Source organism: Brachyhypopomus gauderio, unplaced genomic scaffold (assembly GCF_052324685.1).
Source record: "Brachyhypopomus gauderio isolate BG-103 unplaced genomic scaffold, BGAUD_0.2 sc63, whole genome shotgun sequence".
NCBI lineage: Eukaryota > Metazoa > Chordata > Actinopteri > Gymnotiformes > Hypopomidae > Brachyhypopomus > Brachyhypopomus gauderio.
The window spans coordinates 1,562,466-1,585,263 of record NW_027506884.1 but is presented as its reverse complement, the minus strand read 5'-3'; the positions used below and the strand labels follow the sequence as shown (position 1 = coordinate 1,585,263).

At 45.3% G+C, this 22,798-nt stretch overlaps 1 protein-coding gene across 2 annotated transcripts in view; it reads left to right on the top strand.

Annotated features, from left to right (window-relative positions):
- The first annotated feature begins 4,386 nt into the window (after positions 1–4,386).
- Positions 4,387–22,798, top strand: part of LOC143489607 (Na(+)/H(+) exchange regulatory cofactor NHE-RF2) — a 42,824-nt gene continuing 24,412 nt past the window's right edge. Inside the window, exons 1-4 of one of the 2 annotated variants that reach the window (XM_076988747.1) lie at positions 4,387–4,813; positions 6,904–8,032; positions 11,533–12,348; positions 13,752–14,012. In XM_076988747.1, coding sequence (XP_076844862.1) covers positions 12,142–12,348; positions 13,752–14,012 — 468 coding nt within the window. In that variant the 5' untranslated portion in view covers positions 4,387–4,813; positions 6,904–8,032; positions 11,533–12,141. Of the gene's footprint in view, positions 4,814–6,903; positions 8,033–10,885; positions 12,349–13,751; positions 14,013–22,798 lie in introns of those variants that run through there. The other variant, XM_076988746.1, reaches the window with a different exon arrangement.

Below are 22,798 nucleotides of genomic sequence, written 5' to 3'. Positions count from 1 at the left end.
TGGATTAGCCAGTAAGAATCTATTCATTACATTTGTAGGGAAAGATGTAATGGACAGTTCACCCTCACCTGGACAAACACAGGTAAGGGACCCACCCCCCTCCCCCTACCTTCACCTGCCCAGGTGCGCATCTCACACAGGCAGTCCCAGCTGAAAACATATGTGGATGAAAGCTTCATCACTACATTGCTGTTTTTATTGTGGGTCTTGTCAAAGCAGAAGATGTGATCGATTACTGAAGCATTGCGCTTGGTTGTAATTTCCATTCCCCTCTTTAATCAAGTTGAGAGGCAGATTTCTGACTATTTAATGCTTCCTTCATGTTCGTGACTGTGACGCTAATGAAAACATCTGGATGGCAATGGAGGGCTGTAACTCTCTCTTTACGTTCAACTTTTATGAAGAACTCGTGTCCTCCTGTAAAACATGTCTCCCAGAAGACCCCTGTATGTAGAACAAAACAAGCTCTGAAACAGGGAAAATAACCTGTGCTGTCCAGGGTTCAGTTGGCATCGTTGTGTCTGTGTTCTTTTGTTTTCTTTTAAAGGATGAAGGTCTACGCTAGTAAACAAAGTAATTCGGTTAAGCATGTGTAATGTCATTGGTGGACACTCTGGAAAGCAGTGCATGTTGTATGTGTATAAATTTTACACTAATTCTCTCTTCAAGGACCTGATTTAGTTCCAAACTGGTGCAGATTCAGTTCCAAACTAACAAGCTTTCCACCAGCAAAAGTAAATCTCCCTAAAGCAGGAGATGAAAAATCTGTCATAAAGAACAGATGGTTGAGAAGTGGATTGACACTAGAGAAGTTCTCTTGTGTTCTTCAGAAAGTTTCATCAAGAGAAATACCATGACAATAAGTGTGATGGACAGGCAGTGTGTTTGAAGTGAGATGACCACTCCCATCCTGGACACAGTGCTGAGCTACAATAAACCCTGCCCAGTCCCTTTCACAGCCACACCCAGAGGGCTAGACCCCGCCCAGACCCACTCACAGCCACACCCAGAGGGCTAGAGCCTGCCCAGACCCACTCACAGCCACACCCAGAGGGCTAGACCCTGCCCAGACCCACTCACAGCCACACCCAGAGGGCTAGACCCCGCCCAGACCCACTCACAGCCACACCCAGAAGGCTAGACCCCGCCAAGACCCACTCACAGCCACACCCAGAAGGCTAGACCCCGCCCAGACCCACTCACAGCCACACCCAGAAGGCTAGACCCCGCCCAGACCCACTCACAGCCACACCCAGAGGGCTAGACCCCGCCCAGACCCACTCACAGCCACACCCAAAGGGCTAGACCCCGCCCCTCACCCTGAAGGATGCCTGCCTGCATACTCAGGATTAACCTATAAACGTTGGTTGACTTGTTTAATTAAGATATGGCAAAGTGTATGTTATGAATGTCTTTATTTATTTGATTAAAAGCAATTCATTCAAACATCCAGTTAATTCCAACTTTTTTGCACGGCTGTATTAACCAGGGCACAAGCACTAACCTTCTGACAGTCCTGTATGCTTTGAACCACGCCTTGTGGCACCTACAAGAAAAAAAACAAAACAGTGAACAGCTCCATGTGAAACTCATTTGAAAACAGCACAAAAGGAGAGACAGTTGGTTTTGGCACACAGAGCGGAGCCAGTAGAAGAGGAAGACCACTGGGCTTGAGGTTCATGTTTCCTGTTCCCACTGCAGTAAAAACGCCCTTGATGGTGCGTCTGGCCAGCACAGGACTAAATGCCACCCTGCCTTGATCTTCCGTTCCTCGGGCAGGTGAGCTCTACATAACCTCCGAGTCATCGGCATCCAATCAGCACCGTGCGGCTGACCTGTCACTGCCGTGTGCAACTCTTCCCTGAAGTGTACTGTCAGACTGTCAAGGATTATTTATTTTTAAATTTTTGATGGTTGTGATCTTCCCAAGTAACTGGTGCTCAGCAGTGGGTGTGGTAGGTCAGGGATGCTGAAGGGCCTATGGGAGGTGTGTGGTTGTGGTTAGTCTGCAGGGCCTATGGGAGGTGCGTGGTTGTGGTTAGTCTGCAGGGCCTATAGGAGGTGTGTGGTTTTGGTTAGTCTGCAGGGCCTATAGGAGGTGCGTGGTTGTGGTTAGTCTGCAGGGCCTATGGGAGGTGCGTGGTTATGGTTAGTCTGCAGGGCCTGTGGGAGGTGCGTGGTTATGGTTAGTCTGCAGGGCCTGTAGGAGGTGCGTGGTTGTGGTTAGTCTGCAGGGCCTATGGGAGGTGTGTGGTTGTGGTTAGTCTGCAGGGCCTATGGGGGGTGCGTGGTTATGGTTAGTCTGCAGGGCCTATGGGAGGTGCGTGGTTGTGGTTAGTCTGCAGGGCCTGTGGGAGGTGCGTGGTTATGGTTAGTCTGCAGGGCCTATAGGAGGTGTGTGGTTGTGGTTAGTCTGCAGGGCCTATGGGAGGTGCGTGGTTGTGGTTAGTCTGCAGGGCCTGTGGGAGGTGCGTGGTTATGGTTAGTCTGCAGGGCCTATGGGAGGTGTGTGGTTATGGTTAGTCTGCAGGGCCTATGGGAGGTGCATGGTTGTGGTTAGTCTGCAGGGCCTGTGGGAGGTGCGTGGTTATGGTTAGTCTGCAGGGCCTATGGGAGGTGTGTGGTTATGGTTAGTCTGCAGGGCCTATGGGAGGTGCATGGTTGTGGTTAGTCTGCAGGGCCTATGGGAGGTGTGTGGTTGTGGTTAGTCTGCAGGTCCTATGGGAGGTGTGTGGTTGTGGTTAGTCTGCAGGTCCTATGGGAGGTGCGTGGTTATGGTTAGTCTGCAGGGCCTATAGGAGGTGTGTGGTTGTGGTTAGTCTGCAGGTCCTATAGGAGGTGTGTGGTTGTGGTTAGTCTGCAGGGCCTATGGGAGGTGCATGGTTATGGTTAGTCTGCAGGGCCTATGGGAGGTGCGTGGTTGTGGTTAGTCTGCAGGGCCTTTGGGAGGTGCGTGGTTGTGGTTAGTCTGCAGGTCCTATGGGAGGTGTGTGGTTGTGGTTAGTCTGCAGGGCCTATGGGAGATGTGTGGTTGTGGTTAGTCTGCAGGGCCTATGGGAGGTGTGTGGTTATGGTTAGTCTGCAGGGCCTGTAGGAGGTGCGTGGTTGTGGTTAGACTGCAGGGCCTATGGGAGGTGCATGGTTATGGTTAGTCTGCAGGGCCTATAGGAGGTGTGTGGTTATGGTTAGTCTGCAGGGCCTGTAGGAGGTGCGTGGGTGTGGTTAGTCTGCAGGGCCTATGGGAGGTGTGTGGTTGTGGTTAGTCTGCAGGGCCTATGGGAGGTGTGTGGTTGTGGTTAGTCTGCAGGGCCTATCGGAGGTGTGTGGTTGTGGTTAGTCTGCAGGGCCTATGGGAGGTGTGTGGTTGTGGTTAGTCTGCAGGGCCTATCGGAGGTGTGTGGTTGTGGTTAGTCTGCAGGGCCTATGGGAGGTGAGTGGTTGTGGTTAGTCTGCAGGGCCTATGGGAGGTGTGTGGTTGTGGTTAGTCTGCAGAGCCTATGGGAGGTGAGTGGTTGTGGTTAGTCTACAGGGCCTATGGGAGGTGTGTGGTTGTAGCTGCAGGGGCAGACAGCAGCCCGACGAGAGTGAGGCACACTGACCACAAATGCGCCCTCTGGTGGCTGTGGCTAAAAAGCCAGAAGGACGTTTCCTCATGGTGCCTCTGACATGTCAGTCTCAGTGCTGAAGGACTGCCAGATAAACTGTGTTTACTACTCCTGCTATGCTTACTGTCTCCTGTTTTGGCCGGGAAACTGACCAAAACAGGCTTTTACCCCTCGTTCCCGTCATCCTCCCGTATTAATATTTTCCCGTAAATTTCCCATATTATAATATTTTTTAAAGCATTCAAGTGCCTCTCCAAAATGAATTATGTCGTTAGCCTCGCGAGAATGTCAACCTGCAGTATCTCGAATATCCGTTCTCGCGAGATTAGTGTTGACCGTGGGAACAACAAACCCAACAATCAAATCAGAGATGGATGAATGTAACGAGAGAGTTACCAAAAAAAAAAGACTTTTTTTTTCCTACCAAAAAAGTGAAGACTTTGTGTAAATATACACGGTCCTGGACGTGATTGGGCTGGTGGGAATGTTCGCAGCAACCAGTGGAAATTTTCCCTTGTTTATAAATCAAAAACTTGACAAAAGCATCAGTTCTGAAGCCATTGGGGGAATTGAAGACATAGGCTAAGGTACTTTTTAAATGTATTTTTTCCTCATGTCATGATCTGCTTTGTGTGGACATAAAAATGCACATGAAATCATTTGTGTTTCATAGATACACTTTAACTGCACAGGGGAATCAGTGGGGGATATATTTTCTCATCAGTCATATTTTGACATGTGTAAGCGCAAAAAAACAAGCTCTTGCCTTGTAACATTTTTTGTTGTTGTTTGTGAACACAGAGAGGATTAAGAAATAAATGCTGTTGAAGATACAGACATTTGTTATTGCTAAGGACTCCACACTACACCCCGGAGTGCAGCTGTGTCACTCCCAAACATGGTGCCCGTTGGACAGCTTCTAGTTCCTCTTTGATTCAGACTCAGGTGCAGGACTCATGCAGAACACCAATAAAGACAGCATAAAAGTGAAGGAACATGCTTCAAGAAGAAGTGTGAAGGGGTTTGGGAAGTTTATTGGCCTTGTGTTGTACACATGGTTGGTGAAGGCACCATTGCAGATGTGCACGATGGCCCAGGCTGTTCCAGGAGGTCAGGTCCTGTCTCCTCCTCAATCCTGGTCAGGACACCATCCGCGAGAGCAAAAGAAGACAAGCCAGAACATGGCCTCCTCCAAATTACAACCTTAGGTGAGATTTATGTGAATCAGGATTAGAGCAGTTACAGAGTTTCAGCTTGCTGGCTAAATGTAGCCTATTGCATCAATGATTTTAAATTGTTTATTTACACCATATTTTGACAAAATACCATATGATGTTTATATATAAGCTTTCACCTTGAGTTCATTTTTCACAGTGTGAAAAGCAGATTTCATTTATACATTGTTAGTTTCATGAAGAAATGGGTAATAATATTGCCCATCCTTAATTAAAACACTCAAAATAAACATTGTATTGCTAGTATCTAGTTTACAAAAATAAATTTGTGATTCGTATCAGCTGTGTTGTGAGCTGGGGTTAAAACAAAAGTCTTCCTCCATACTGAACGTTTTATCTTTTAGTTAGTGTTAAAGAAGCACAGACACTTGCTGTATTCCTTCAGGTGTTCAGTACTGGTGTTCCTTCAGGTGTTCACAGGCCTGATAGTTTTCAGGCGCCACGCCGGAATTCCGGCGTACCGACACGTCCGCGAGAAAAAAAAATTTGAGGGGGGGAAAAATCCGTCAAATCATAATGATAAACCACACGCGCGCGCATGCTATCTGTTTTGATGCCGAAATATGATCCTTACGATCCTTACGAGGTTCCCAAGTTACGATTTTTCGTGGTTACTACACATCTCCCATTTACTGTATAAAGCCTCGTTTGGACCTAAGTGGTTCTGCGTCGTAAAAGGAACTTGGTGTTTGGTGTGCGCGGCGTCAGGATTAGTTAAACGCAGCTATGGATAAAGGTATTTGCCAAAAGGCTAGCATTAGGATAGGATAACTGCGTATAGTACGTTATTTACGTACAGTATATACGTATGTTCCGATTTACACCGAAAATCGATTTACGACGGATCAACGTCGTAACCCGGGGACCGCCTGTATTTCAGACATCAGAAGAGCTTCAGAGGTAGATACAAGATAAATTCAGTATTTTATCTTTATTCTGATTTTAAGTTAAATTTTTATCAGAAATATAAAATATATATTTAAAAATATAGTGTTTTTTTTTGAGCCGGTACAGGTAGTCAGACGATCTGGTTCATCCTGGCCGCCTTACGGCATAAGGTGTAATACATGAACAAAAGCACAAAATGTATGTCCTAATAAACCAACACAAAATATTTATTAAATTTATTAAATTTTATATATAAAAACTAACTATAATCATAATACTTGTAATTCTTTTAAACTTTATTTGCATAATTTCTTTGAGTTGTCTGGTATCCTATAATTTACTAACAGTAATGAAGAAATAATTAATCATGCATACAGCATTTTCTCAGAATATTAATAGAAATTTGTTTTTTATTTCACTATAATGATTACCTGACTTATTTATTATTAATTTATTTAAATATTAATTATTAAATATTCTAAATATGGTACACTAACACTCCATACACACACACACACACCCCGCGCTCAGAAAAAGTTCAGGCTCAGGAATTTTTCCCTCTATCACCCCTGTGTTCAGTACTGGTGTACTGGTAGTACTGGTGTTCTTTCAGGTGTTCAGTACTGGTGTACTGGTAGTACTGGTGTTCTTTCAGGTGTTCAGTACTGGTGTACTGGTAGTACTGGTGTTCTTTCAGGTGTCTGGTGAACCTGGTTATTCGGTTCTCTTGTCCAGCGGCATAGCGGCAGCTGATCGGAACAACTTCGTGTAATGCACTCTGCTGTTGGGATTATTTATATTTGTGCAATGGTTTATTGACCGATGAGTTGTTTACCATATATTTTATTTTCTGCAAAATGCCACACTACATTGTTAATACAAGTCATTTTCACTTAATAAATCTACCGTAATCACATAATATTCTCAGAATGTTAAATCTTCCGATAGGGGGCAGTATCGTAATAGGTTTTCATTCTTGGCGCGCTTGTAAACTCTGGGTGCCAGTCTTATCCTGATGGAAGTGCTTACAAAACCATGTTACGTATCGTCGTACGTGTTATTGGTGCTTTTTTACGTGTTGCGTGTGCCTGGAAGGAAAGGCAGATATGCGTGTTTGACTCATAACTTTGTATTAAAAAACAATACAGACGAAATGACACTGGTTGCATTTTCAGAGGGAAACATACGAGCCCAGTAAGGTTGTTTCTAGAAGGACTAAAGGGCGGTGCTAGTGATATCTTCACAAGATACGAGCGCGTCCATTCGCTCCGGAGCGCCACTTTCACTGAAGGGGTGTCCGCCCTCACCACCACCATCTCCACCACCACCATCACCACCATCACAGCCTCCTGCGAACATGGGTGCAAGCCGGGACAGTACAGAGTACCTGTAGCTCTTTCTGTCCGGTTCTACAGACGCTGTGTTCGCTCTTCTCCAGAACACGGACACTTCTGCTGATCTATGTGGAGGTTACAGCTCTAGTTCGGTGCTGGGCTGGACAGCAGATGGGCGACTCGGACCGTCTTGCGCAATAAGTTCCGATTTTGTGCGCGGATCCTCAACAAGGCAAAACTTAGTTTTTATTATAACGTAAAGAAGAGTGACGTGCGTGTCGGTGTGTGGTGATGCAGGCTACACCATCACCTCCGTGAAGAGCGCTGGAGGAGCCCAGGGTGGTGTTCTACATGCGCCTGAGCTGCTGGTGTCCTCTGGAGATATCCTTCATTCTTGGAAAAGTTACACTTGCGTTCCGTGAAGACTGTGGATGTGGAGGCGAATAAAGTATGGCAGGCGATCTCAAACCTCGGCTGTGCTGCATGATGAAGGGCGACATGTGTAAGCGCAAAAAAACAAGCTCTTGCCTTGTAACATTTTTTGTTGTTGTTTGTGAACACAGAGAGGATTAAGAAATAAATGCTGTTGAAGATACAGACATTTGTTATTGCTAAGGACTCCACACTACACCCCGGAGTGCAGCTGTGTCACTCCCAAACATGGTGCCCGTTGGACAGCTTCTAGTTCCTCTTTGATTCAGACTCAGGTGCAGGACTCATGCAGAACACCAATAAAGACAGCATAAAAGTGAAGGAACATGCTTCAAGAAGAAGTGTGAAGGGGTTTGGGAAGTTTATTGGCCTTGTGTTGTACACATGGTTGGTGAAGGCACCATTGCAGATGTGCACGATGGCCCAGGCTGTTCCAGGAGGTCAGGTCCTGTCTCCTCCTCAATCCTGGTCAGGACACCATCCGCGAGAGCAAAAGAAGACAAGCCAGAACATGGCCTCCTCCAAATTACAACCTTAGGTGAGATTTATGTGAATCAGGATTAGAGCAGTTACAGAGTTTCAGCTTGCTGGCTAAATGTAGCCTATTGCATCAATGATTTTAACACTAGAGCTCCTAGAGAAGCGAAAAATTTCACAGGGCTTGGTAGGGTCCATGTAGCCCACTCCCCTGCTGTGAAGGGATTAACGCCCATTGTCTTGGTAATGCGGTGGAAGCGGCTCACCCCCAGCTCATACGCCTGCCAAAGCACAAGCTGGCAATCGCACGTAGAGACGACAGTTTCTCTAATGAGTCCCGTCAAACAATAAAAATAAATAAAAATGTTTGAATCTTGCTCTTTGTATATTTCATATACTATACTATATAATATTTGTTGTAATCAAACACTTTCTGTTTCCGCGTTTGAATTCGCGTTTGAAAAGCTAAGAAATTATATGGCGCAATTAGCTTGATGCTAATGTTATATAGGAAATCCCATATCATTGCTAGCGAAAATTAGCATGGTCGCGTTGCATCACTGCATCACTGATAAATGTTGTGATCTAAACAGCAGGCTGGAAAAGGAGAGGAAAAGACAGGAAAACAAATTCATGTGTTCTCTATCTATCTATCTATCTATCTATCTATCTATCTATCTATCTATCTATCTATATTTGTGTTAGAAGCATTTGATAGAAGCATTTGTGTTTCTGCTTGTTTGTGATCTAAACAGCAGGCTTGAATCTTGCTCTTTGTACATTTCTTATACTATCTATCTATCTATCTATCTATCTATCTATCTATCTATCTATCTATCTATCTATCTATCTATCTATATTTGTGTTAGAAGCATTTGATAGAAGCATTTGTGTTTCTGCTTGTTTGTGATCTAAACAGCAGGCTTGAATCTTGCTCTTTGTACATTTCTTATACTACCTCTATCTATCTATCTATCTATCTATATCTATCTATCTATCTATCTATCTATCTATATTTGTGTTAGAAGCATTTGATAGAAGCATTTGTGTTTCTGCTTGTTTATGATCTAAACAGCAGGCTTGAATCTTGCTCTTTGTACATTTCTTATACTATCTATCTATCTATCTATCTATCTATCTATCTATCTATCTATCTATCTATCTATCTATATTTGTGTTAGAAGCATTTGATAGAAGCATTTGTGTTTCTGCTTGTTTGTGATCTAAACAGCAGGCTTGAATCTTGCTCTTTGTACATTTCTTATACTACCTCTATCTATCTATCTATCTATCTATCTATCTATCTATCTATCTATCTATCTATCTATCTATCTATATTTGTGTTAGAAGCATTTGGTAGAAGCATTTGTGTTTCTGCTTGTTTGTGATCTGTGATCAGAGACTTTCTGGGTGAGGCTGCTGCCTCAGTCTTGCTCTGTGAATTAACATAATAAAGGGTGATGTTTGGCTTTGCTAATTGCTGGCAAGAAGGAGAAGAAGGAGGGGTGATGTCCTCAGAATCCTGAATTCTCAGGAGCTCTAGTTTAAATTGTTTATTTACACCATATTTTGACAAAATACCATATGATGTTTATATATAAGCTTTCACCTTGAGTTCATTTTTCACAGTGTGAAAAGCAGATTTAATTTATACATTGTTAGTTTCATGAAGAAATGGGTAATAATATTGCCCATCCTTAATTAAAACACTCAAAATAAACATTGTATTGCTAGTATCTAGTTTACAAAAATAAATTTGTGATTCGTATCAGCTGTGTTGTGAGCTGGGGTTAAAACAAAAGTCTTCCTCCATACTGAACGTTTTATCTTTTAGTTAGTGTTAAAGAAGCACAGACACTTGCTGTATTCCTTCAGGTGTTCAGTACTGGTGTTCCTTCAGGTGTTCAGTACTGGTGTTCTTTCAGGTGTTCAGTACTGGTGTTCCTTCAGGTGTTCACAGGCCTGATAGTTTTCAGGCGCCACGCCGGAATTCCGGCGTACCGACACGTCCGCGAGAAAAAAAAATTTGAGGGGGGGAAAAATCCGTCAAATCATAATGATAAACCACACGCGCGCGCATGCTATCTGTTTTGATGCCGAAATATGATCCTTACGATCCTTACGAGGTTCCCAAGTTACGATTTTTCGTGGTTACTACACATCTCCCATTTACTGTATAAAGCCTCGTTTGGACCTAAGTGGTTCTGCGTCGTAAAAGGAACTTGGTGTTTGGTGTGCGCGGCGTCAGGATTAGTTAAACGCAGCTATGGATAAAGGTATTGGTCAAAAGGCTAGCATTAGGATAGGATAACTGCGTATAGTACGTTATTTACGTACAGTATATACGTATGTTCCGATTTACACCGAAAATCGATTTACGACGGATCAACGTCGTAACCCGGGGACCGCCTGTATTTCAGACATCAGAAGAGCTTCAGAGGTAGATACAAGATAAATTCAGTATTTTATCTTTATTCTGATTTTAAGTTAAATTTTTATCAGAAATATAAAATATATATTTAAAAATATAGTGTTTTTTTTTGAGCCGGTACAGGTAGTCAGACGATCTGGTTCATCCTGGCCGCCTTACGGCATAAGGTGTAATACATTAACAAAAGCACAAAATGTATGTCCTAATAAACCAACACAAAATATTTATTAAATTTATTAAATTTTATATATAAAAACTAACTATAATCATAATACTTGTAATTCTTTTAAACTTTATTTGCATAATTTCTTTGAGTTGTCTGGTATCCTATAATTTACTAACAGTAATGAAGATATAATTAATCATGCATACAGCATTTTCTCAGAATATTAATAGAAATTTGTTTTTTATTTCACTATAATGATTACCTGACTTATTTATTATTAATTTATTTAAATATTAATTATTAAATATTCTAAATATGGTACACTAACACTCCATACACACACACACACACCCCGCGCTCAGAAAAAGTTCAGGCTCAGGAATTTTTCCCTCTATCACCCCTGTGTTCAGTACTGGTGTACTGGTAGTACTGGTGTTCTTTCAGGTGTTCAGTACTGGTGTACTGGTAGTACTGGTGTTCTTTCAGGTGTCTGGTGAACCTGGTTATTCGGTTCTCTTGTCCAGCGGCATAGCGGCAGCTGATCGGAACAACTTCGTGTAATGCACTCTGCTGTTGGGATTATTTATATTTGTGCAATGGTTTATTGACCGATGAGTTGTTTACCATATATTTTATTTTCTGCAAAATGCCACACTACATTGTTAATACAAGTCATTTTCACCTAATAAATCTACCGTAATCACATAATATTCTCAGAATGTTAAATCTTCCGATAGGGGGCAGTATCGTAATAGGTTTTCATTCTTGGCGCGCTTGTAAACTCTGGGTGCCAGTCTTATCCTGATGGAAGTGCTTACAAAACCATGTTACGTATCGTCGTACGTGTTATTGGTGCTTTTTTACGTGTTGCGTGTGCCTGGAAGGAAAGGCAGATATGCGTGTTTGACTCATAACTTTGTATTAAAAAACAATACAGACGAAATGACACTGGTTGCATTTTCAGAGGGAAACATACGAGCCCAGTAAGGTTGTTTCTAGAAGGACTAAAGGGCGGTGCTAGTGATATCTTCACAAGATACGAGCGCGTCCATTCGCTCCGGAGCGCCACTTTCACTGAAGGGGTGTCCGCCCTCACCACCACCATCTCCACCACCACCATCACCACCATCACAGCCTCCTGCGAACATGGGTGCAAGCCGGGACAGTACAGAGTACCTGTAGCTCTTTCTGTCCGGTTCTACAGACGCTGTGTTCGCTCTTCTCCAGAACACGGACACTTCTGCTGATCTATGTGGAGGTTACAGCTCTAGTTCGGTGCTGGGCTGGACAGCAGATGGGCGACTCGGACCGTCTTGCGCAATAAGTTCCGATTTTGTGCGCGGATCCTCAACAAGGCAAAACTTAGTTTTTATTATAACGTAAAGAAGAGTGACGTGCGTGTCGGTGTGTGGTGATGCAGGCTACACCATCACCTCCGTGAAGAGCGCTGGAGGAGCCCAGGGTGGTGTTCTACATGCGCCTGAGCTGCTGGTGTCCTCTGGAGATATCCTTCATTCTTGGAAAAGTTACACTTGCGTTCCGTGAAGACTGTGGATGTGGAGGCGAATAAAGTATGGCAGGCGATCTCAAACCTCGGCTGTGCTGCATGATGAAGGGCGATAGCGGCTACGGGTTTCACCTACACGGCGAGAAGGGCAAGAGCGGACAGTACATCCGCAAAGTGGAGAGCGGCTCACCGGCCGAGGCGTCGGGGCTGCGCGCGGGTGACCGAGTGGTGGAGGTGAACGGAGAGAACGTGGAGAGAGAGACGCACCACCAGGTGAGTACACCTGCCCACTGACCACTGACCAGCATCTCGGTGTTGGACTCAAATGTAGGCCTATTAGTGTATACACCACCACAAGGATTCATTTAAACCAGTAACACAGAGTAACTTTGTTGTGAAATATTTGCGTGTCATTATAAATATTTAGGTACATCTAGGTATAAAACCATATGTGGCAAGAGTCCAATGTAAGTGTATTGAAGGTGTTCCCGAATATTCTAGAAAAACCCTCACAGTTGCGACCCACATGTAGTACGCGCGTTATCTGTGGAGCAGCAGTGAAATTGCTGATTAAGGGGCATTAACAGGTCCAGCAGCGTGTCGCGTCCATTATCATAGTTTATTATTCTGTTTCAACTGGGTAACTTGTTCCACTTACAGGGACATTGATGCTTTGGCACTCGTTCAAAATGTGACAGGAGTCTTAGATAATGCTTTTCCCAGCATCACACGTTTTGGAACGGTTGTGTTTTCCCTTTATCCAAGATAAACACTAGCTTGAAGTTTAACAAATACTGCCTTTCCACATTAGGGCAGTACAACCTGAACAGATGCTGGTGTCACCATAGCACAGATGTATGAACTTTCAAATAAATTCATGAGATTCCTACTTTATAAAGGAGCTAAACACCAGAGTGTAGGCTGCATATGCCTTGAATTGAAGTTTCAGCCAAGAGTTTAAATGTGACCCTGGTGAATTGTAGCTTCAACTGTATTCTGCTGTAAGTACATGATATATAAGTGGGACTGAGCTGGTTAATCACTCTAGCTGTGGGCACTATTCCTGGGCAAGTCTGAGCTGCGTGTCTGGCTGGCTTTGTGACTCATTGGGACACAACACTTCATCACCAGGAAAAAAAATTATATATAACTATAAACTATAAAATTAAAAAAGGCAATAACCGCTGCTGCTTGAGTACCATCCAAACTCTTCTGGACACATGCGTCCTGGGACACGAGTGACGTCCGTCCTCTTACTAATAAGAGTTCCTCTTTCTGGATGGAAGGCTGGCCAGATGTTAATGATGCAAAACGAATAATTACACCAACTAAAGAGTTCGTTCACGTTGTTCGGTTTTCCAGGCAGCTGGAGCATTAAATTACCTACAGGTTCATGAACTTTGAACCTGTGGGTAATGTCGAATATAAACGTTCACAGTTGTGCTGCATTCAAAAGTGCAGAGTTCAATCTGGTTAACTAGAACATGTAGTAAACAACTTTTACAACCTGTTCTTTTCATTTGTGGAGGGACAAATAAAGATTTTACACATAGCCGGTAAGAGATCTCACATTCTGGGGGCATTTACATCTCTGAACCCGTATGAAGGAGTGTTGTTGGACTCAGGTGGTCAGGTGGTGATGTTGTGTGTCTGGGGAACCTCTCGCCACTGCTCAGGTGGTGCAGAGGATCAAGCTACTGGAGCAGGAGACCAGGCTGCTGGTGGTGGACCGCCAGACGGATGATTACCTGCGCAGTCTGCGCCTTACCTGCACGGAGGACATGGCCGCCCAAGCTGGCCCCGCCCCTGGCCCCACCCCCACCCCCACCCCGCCCCCTGACAAGCAGGAGAATGGCTCCGTGTCCAACCCGCCGGCCGCCCTGAAGGGCGAGGTGCCCAAACCCAGGAGGAGGTCTCCGTCACACGCTGCCAAGAAGGTATGTAGAGCTAGCCTGCAGCCGCTAACGAGGGCCAGATTTGCTGAAGATCCATGATCACGTAGAGATCATCATAAAAGTGAGTGAGTGAGTATCAAGATGATCTTAACACCATAATGGTTTTGGGAAATGGGCCCCAAATCCTCTAATTAAAGAGCTTTATAGGACCTTGATACTGAGTTCTTACTCTGGTCGTTTGGTACAAGGGAGTAGTTAGACAGTTCTGGACTATACGAGGTAGACCGTGCTTTAGGCTTGGAGCTGAACACTCCTGTTATATCTCATGATGCCTTTCCTTACTGCTGTGGTGAAAGAGGAGAGTCTTCAGGGTACAGGGTGACTGCATGCCTCTGGATAGTGGTCTTTGGTTGTTGGAGTCAGTAAGGAATGAAGGTGTACTTCTCCCTGTTTCCATACACTGCACTATATCTGACCTTATAGTGCTTATCCAAGGGGCCTGGTCATCTTCACTGTGAGAAGGCCGTGGTCAGTACTCAATTGCCTGGGAAATCACTAACTGTTCCCAAACCGATATTTGAATGTAGGCCAGCAGCCTGGTGTTGTAGGAAGGTGTTGTCACGAAGGTAAAGGGGTCGGAGTGATATAGCACACTCACCACATTTATTTGTTTTACACTCCCCCAGACGCACTCTCGTATTACCTAATGAGGTCTGGTCTGCTGGTGCACCACAAACCCTTGACCTCCACCCTGACCTGCTGTACTAGTTAAATTTTCCATCATTATTGCGTTATACATCATTTTTAAAGATGACCTCATGTGTTTTAGAGATGATTTACAAAACGACATGCTGCACAGTTTCAGAGGTTAAGGTCATCTCAGGGTCAACACATTAACCTGTGACACTGAATCATTTATCTTGTAATTGGGAAGTCTCAGAAAGAAATTGTGGAACACATTTAAAAGAATGCAAAAAAACATTTTTCTATGTGCCAATGATTAAAAAGGAAATAAATGGTGCTACAACAGTAAAAGATAAAGCATCACATTTGAATGGTGCGAATGCACTGTAGGTATAACTGTCACAGACACCCTCAGTGTATGGACATGGTCATCATAGCAAAGTCAGCATGTCTTGTTTTGAGACGTGTTCTACAACACAAGCTTCTCTGTAACAGATACTTCCGTCCACCGTCGAACACAGGACATGTTTATTTTAGTCCTTGCAGAAGCCACGGCTGGCGTGTGTCTTGCGGTGGACGTATCTGTGGACGGATCTCTCCCTCCGCCTGTACCCCCTCCGTCCTACTGCCATCTCTCTCTCTCCTCTTATCAACGTCTGAGCATAATTCCACCCCGTTGCGGCACAAATGCTGTGCAGAGTGTGTGTGTGTCGTAGCCGAGTGTGTGTGTCGTAGCCGAGCCCGTGTTGCAGATGCGTGTGTGTTCTGTGTCTGGGGCTCAGGAGCTGTTTTGAATGTACAAATAAGAGTTTCGATGTAGGAACATGTTTACACAAATACATTCCCATCTGATCCTGGTTCAGCATTTTTGTTTTGAGGTGGTGCACAGAAGCGGAACCCCAGATATGTGATAGTGAAGGACACGTAAAGACCAGCCTGGAGCAAATTGGGCTTTTGTCACTAGGGCAGGTTTACAAATGGGCAACGCAGATTTAACTATGAATCCAGCATTGCAGAAATGATAGAGAAATACCTCAAGTGGAATGAGAGTGGGGGAGAAAAGTGTGCGAGTGGGAGAGAGTGTGTGATAGGGAGAGTGTGTGAGTGTGTGTGAGTGAGTGAGTGAGTGGGAGAGTGAATGAGTGTGTGTCTGTGTGTGTGTGTAGGATGGACTGGGGTCTGGAAAGGCACAAGCTGTGGTTGCCAAACGTTTAAAAGGCCTCAATACTGGGGGGTTTGTGGAGGAGGCCAGGAGTGGAGAACAGCTGGCTGTGTTTCTGCTGAATCATTCCAAAGTGGCGAATAGAATGGAGACTGAAGACACATGTAAAAGTATGTTCATCCAGAACCCAGAAGGGAAGTCTAGAAATATCATTACACCATATGTGTGGACAGCCGAGAACAGAACCGAGTAGAACAGTTCAACTGTGACGGTGCATTAGCTGTGTGTTGAAAACTCAAGTAAGCTCTTTCCATGAAAACACCATTAGACACATGGCATGACGTGTTTGTTTGCTGTTGTATGTTTGTTTGAGCTGTTGCCACCATGCAAGCAAGCATGCAAAGGTTTAATAAGATGGATCTGTACATCTGAATAGAAAACACCTTTTACCAGTTATGCCTTGGTAATTGTACCCATAGGGATTGTGCAATTCATTTCAGGTTGTAACACCTTATACAAATAAGTGTTCTGAGTGGGGTCGGTATCCCAGCTGTGTTTCCCAGTGTTCTTTATTACTATGAGGTTTAGAGGGTAGCAGGCTTAAGAAATCATTTGAGTGAGTTAAGTTAGTAGAAACAGGAAATGAGGGCCCCTCTGTCTGTGGAACGTGGTGTGGAGGGTTATGTCTGGGTAGCCTGGGAGGTGAAGGGGCGTGGGGTCGCTTTGTGTGTGTGTGTGTGTGTGTGTGTGTGTGTGTGTGTGTGTGTGTGTGTGTGTGTGTGTGTGTGTGTACTGAATGGCAACTTTATTAGAGACACTCGTCCTTTCATGATTGAAAAAATTAGGTGAGCATGTTTGCTGTGGACCTGTTTCAGTGTGAATCCACAGTAGGTCAAATCTTGTGGCGTTATTATTCTAAAATGATGTCACTGAGGAAGAATGTCCTGTGAAGGGGAATCCTGTAAACAACTCCACAACAAAATGGGTCAGAGGATGATGTCATGAATTCTTCTGATGACCAGCCAGTCAAATGTCTGGGGCTCCACCTAGCAGGTCTGACCGCACAACGCGTGGGTCATGGATGGGCTACAACAGCAGTCGGCCACTTTGAACTCCGTCACTGTCGAAGGCAAACAGAACAAGACTCAAGGAGCAAAAGAGCTCAAAAGGTGGATCAGCAAGGTCTATACTGTCACTCAGGTCTATACTGTCACACAGGTCTATACTGTCACTCAGGTCTATAGTGCCACTCGGGTCTATACTGTCACACAGGTCTATACTGTCACTCAGGTCTATACTGTCACACAGGTCTATACTGTCACTCGGGTCTATACTGTCACACAGGTCTATACTGTCACTCAGGTCTATAGTGCCACTCGGGTCTATACTGTCACACAGGTCTATACTGTCACTCAGGTCTATACTGTCACTCAGGTCTATACTGTCACTCGGGTCTATACTGTCACACAGGTCTATACTGTCACTCAGGTCTATAGTGTCACTCAGGTCTATACTGTCACACAGGTCTATACTGTCACACAGGTCTATACTGTCACACAGGTCTATACTGTCACTCAGGTCTATAGTGCCACTCGGGTCTATACTGTCACACAGGTCTATACTGTCACACAGGTCTATACTGTCACTCAGGTCTATTCTGCCACACAGGTCTATACTGCCACTCTGTCCAATACTGCCACTCGGGTCTATACTGCCACTCTGGTCTAAACTGCCACTCAGGTCTATACTGCCACTCTGGTCTAAACTGCCACTCTGGTCTAAACTGCCACTCAGGTCTATACTGCCACTCAGGTCTATACTGTCACACAGGTCTATACTGCCACTCAGGTCTATACTGCCACTCAGGCATGTTGTCCAGAGAGGGTTTACGTTAAGAGGTGTGAAAATGTCGTGGTGGAAGGGGACGCCATGCCCTGAGCTTTGGTCTTTCTCAGTCTCATCCCATAAGTCTGGGCTGCAAGCTGTTTTCTTCACACATGCAAGTGTTTCTGCAGTCTTTCGTTCAGAGGCCCCATCAGCAGAGAAGCTCGGACCTGCGCAGGTGGAGATGTAGAAGTTCAATGCACAGGCGGGCCCTGAGCTTTATGCAACGCTTCACGTGGGCCCTGCTCATTGTTGCCATGGCAGCCTGACTCCTAGAGTTACAAAGAATTCCAGCACTTCCTGTCCCACGGAGGAACCACGACGTGAGGCCCCGAAGAGCACGCTGGTCTTTCAGAGTTCATAAATGTCAATGGCACTAATGGAACACATGGAGCTAATAAACCAGCTGCAGCAGAGAGTGTGTGTGTGTGTGTGTGTGTGTGCGTGTGTGTACGTGGGCACGCACTCATTCTGGTCACATGACTAGCCCCTATGTGAGGTAGATACATGACACCGCAGATCCACCGCGGCTTTGTTCCTCCTGCCCAGCGCCGCTTCCTTTCCAGAACATTCCTCCTCTGCTTCTTCTCTCTGAGGGTAAACAAGACGAACGCAGCACGAGCTCTCGGTTGAACTGTGAACCGTTGATGCTGCTCTGCACCAGTTACATATGTAGATGCGGAATTCAGCGAGGGCGAAAGGTTTTTATTACTCTGTCGTGAGAAGTTTGGATCTCTGGAGAAACTCTATGACCCTGTGCAAAATAAAGACCCACAGTTAGTTATTTGGCCCGGTTAGAGACCTACACTAATACCGTTTGGCCAGGAGTTATAATGTCAGTCTTGGACAGTATAAAATGTTTCATCTGAAGGTTCGGTTTGTAGGTAGTCTATGCAAAAAGCCCAAACTGTTTGTTTTGGAGTCATTTCAAGAAACTACCATGTAAACAGAAAACTGTAATGGAAAATGCAAGTCATACAGAGCTCTTTTTCTTTGCGTGACTTGTCACTGTGAGAACATGTGTAAATATATATCTAAATATGAATATTGTAAAGGAATGTTGAATTTCAGCATTAGCGATATGACGATATCTTGCATATGAGAAACATGGATATGCATTCTTCATCACCTTCTTCATCACCTCAGAAGTTCAGTGTGAATGGCGCTGGCCTTGAAACCTCTGGACTTCTCTTCAGCTCCTACACTGAGGGCTTGAAGGGGCGAGTGAGCGTGGTCTCATTGACACTGGAGAAGTTACAGTGATAGGTGAGGTTCTCCTCCAGAGTGAAGACCTGAGCCACAGGAGACCTGCTGCAGACGCGTTCCTGAGGTGTTGTGAGGAAACACATCTCAGGTGAGCGGTACAGTCTGAGCCTATAGCTATGATGTGTGTTAATCCTCTAGCCTTTCATCAACGGTCAGATTATAACCACAGAACTGATATTCACAGGCTGTTTGTTGAGAACACGCTAGTATATAAAAACTCCAGCAACACTCCTCTACCAGTTAGACATGTGCAAGCTCGTTACTCACTACCACACTGGTGTTAATGCTGTGTTGAGGATGGCCCGTCAACGAAATACTCTCAAGTCTGGTGGTCACGTTGCCAGACACTGAACAGGGCTGAAGGGGACGAAGCGGCAGACAGGATGTAGCAGGTAGCCAGCAGGCTGCAGTCAGTCAGCATGCACCTGTGAACACAGGCGTGCCGGAGAACGCGGTCACTGAGGTCACGGAGGTCACGGGCGTCACGGACGTGGTAGGACTTTCAAATTAAAGAGCTTGTGAGTGTGTGCATGAGACAGAGCTGGACACATGCACTGAACTGGACTTTACCAGCAGATCACCAGTCGAGGTTGATGATGTTTGCTGTGGAAAAGACACATCACACACACATCACACACAGTCTTCACACTGCTCAGCAGTTCAGGACCGCAGGGTAGTAGCATAGTCCCGCAGCTCCACTCCGCACCGACGCTCTGACTCCTTCCTCCAGGAGATACGCTCCTTTTAGACTAACACTGACTAAGGCTGCTGATTCTAGAGACGTGTGTTTGTAGTGTTGCACAAACCAGCGCGTTTTACGCACGGATGTTCGTTACATCTCCTACAGACCAGATTTTCGAACTGCTTTGATAGATCTCCACAGAAATTTATGAGCGGATTCTAATTATTGCACTCAGATTTAAGTACATACCCTGAAATACCAGAGTAGAACTTGAACTAACCCATGACCCCTGACCCTGGTGTGTTCAAGGAGGGACATTCTCCACAGTACTCTCTCTGTTCCCATGGCGCCCAACCCTGATGCCCTCTCCCGTCCTCTGATTGGATGAACATACTGTTCTGTACCGGACCGGGTGTGGCTTGGCCGTTCACCAGAGTCCACGTTTGAGTGTTGAGTGTCACTTTCTCACCACACAGAACAACGCTTCTGCCTGTCTGTCACTCGACCCGTTAGCCGGTACATCCACATTGGTGCACACACACACACACACACACACACACAGCCCCACACTACAGGTGTTTTCCCCACACTGGTTTATCTCCTCCCGTGTCCTGCTCCTTCAGGTAGGAGGTTGGAGCTCCTGTTACTACATCATTGACTGGTAGTACAGATGAGAGTGTATTGGTGCACTGTACAAATGGACATCCATTTAAGTTGGTCCTAGCAACATGAGCGTTTGTCTTTTGCGTTCTCACCTTTTTGCGTGTGTGTAGCCCATGCAGGGGGGCTGCGGTGTCCTTGTGCTGTGGTGGTGGCGGTCTCTCTGCCTGCAGAGTCGTCCCCTGCCGAGGTTCAGTTTCTGTGATGGTGGCCCAGCTCATCTGGTGCTGGCACTGCTGTCTTTCTCTCCAGTGTCCTCTCATCTCCTCTCTGCTGAAAGATGCACCAGAATCTGGCTGTTAGTTTTATGATCCCGGACTCACTGCTGGGCTCATGTGCAGGTTGACCCAGTATCTTTTTTTTGTCTTTTTATATCCTGAGTTTGATTCTGTAATTCACTGTTCATAACAGCCGTCTTTGACGTTTCCTTAAAGGGGCTCGTAGACGTCTTGTCTGGAACAATTTTTGTCACACGTTTTTCTACTCAGTTCAAATGCACAATAATAGATCTCTGCAGTGGAGAGAGATCGTAATTCTTTTTCTCGAACAGCACAGCCAGTAGAACACGTGTGTCTGGTTACCAGCTGATGCGTCTCCTTGTATTATATGTATGTTCCCAGCTATCAGAACCTGAAGCTCAATTTTACACCGATTTCAATTGATGGACTACAAAGGATGCAAAAGGTCCTGTTGAACTAATTGCATCGTCCCTGATAGCAGTCTCACCCCGGCCAGACGGCTTCATCCAGACACAGAGCTGCTCACTGAACTATGGCTGCGCTACCAAGCATGAACTACCACCATGTCATCAACTTCCCCCAGCAGGTCCCACTAATTGGGTTAATTAGCGTTACAGATGAAGCAGTGTGCAGAATCAAGGCAGCAGAGCTGATGAAATGCAACAACCTGGCATCAGAACCAACCAAACAACAGATCAGAACCAACCAAACAACAACAACAGCGCTCATTGTTGGCTTGAGGAGTCTGTGCGGTGCCAGGGGAACAACAGTGAAAGCTGGTAGCTGCTTCAGATTCCTGTGGGGGGAAAAAAAGTTTGACAATCTGTCATGGACTCAGAACACTGAAGTCCTTTTGCAGAAAAGGCATAACGGAGCCTCCACTTCCTGTGGCATGGGGGGGCAGGAGTAGCTGGGAGGACGTGCTAGCGTACTAGCCACAGACCTGTCCCACACCTGAACCGGCCTTGAACCACAGATGCATCAGTCGCTGTCTGGGGGCAGCCTACGCCATAACAGAACCTAAACACTTTGGCCACAACATTTTCCCACACAAATGGTGAGACATCTGATTTATTCCGGACATTAATCTCTGGGTATTCTGGTTTGCAACTTAATTGTTAAGTAAGTATTCTTTCAGGAAAGTTCTTGATTATGAGTTCCTAAGTAATCTGCCTAGAATTCAACATTTTGTTTTGATGTGTTTACAGTTTGGCACCCTTAAACAGTCCGTGATTTTAGTACCTGCCACTCTCAGAAGGATGGTCATGTGTTCTGCTTCTGCACGTTCATGGTGTGCTCACGTGACTGCTGCTTCCACGTTCTCCTCTGGTTCTTCACACCAATCTTCACGCTGCATCACCCATTAAGGCCTTTTTTTTTGTTTTTTTGCTGTAGTTGCAGGCCTCGTTGATTTTGCTGTAGCACGGATGTAGTTTGTATTCTTGCCCTGCACGTTTCTCTGGTATTATCTGCACATTTGTCACTGGAAGCTCTTTCCTGATGGTTGTCGGTTCAGTCTGTTAATGAGAAGGAAAGAAACCTTCATCGTCTTTACGTGATTGTTTCATACACACAGACAGGGCCTAGGGACCAACCCCCGGATGGTCAACGTTGCCTGAGATGGTCTGGGATTTAGCCGGGAAAATACGGATGTTTTACTTTCATACGTCTCCAGGTTGGGTTCCTGCCTTCGCTGCCGCTGCCATCTTTGGCCGCAATTTACATGTGGAGACGTGTTCAAAACAGATTAGCCTTTACTATTTTATTGTTCTCTTGCTAAACTGCAGTCTTGGTGTCCGTGCTAGACATCATATTCGTCCCTCTCCCGCCCTTCCTGCCTGCTCTGTATGGATTTATGTGTGGGCTTTCAAATAATTCACTTCCCAAGTCATTTTCATGCTCGTATACACCCACGCTGGACCCCTCTCTCACAGGAACACACACATCTGGTCTCGTGTGTGGAGAGGATGTGTGGAGAGTGAACTGCTGAAGTTTAGTATGTCTGAACCCACATTCTCTGTGTGTGTGTGTGTGTGTGTGTGTGTGTGTGTGTGTGTGTGTGCGCGCACCATCACCTCATGTTGGAGATCCCCGGTTCTGGAACATTCTCAAGATCTGGACTGTACTGGTGTGATTTTGTGGTGCACTGCAGCTTCCCCCCGTGGGCTTGTTTTACTTCTCCTGGAGCGCGAGATGATCATTCAAATCTCGTTCATTTCTTTCCTTTTTCCCCTTTGTGATTCTGCATTTC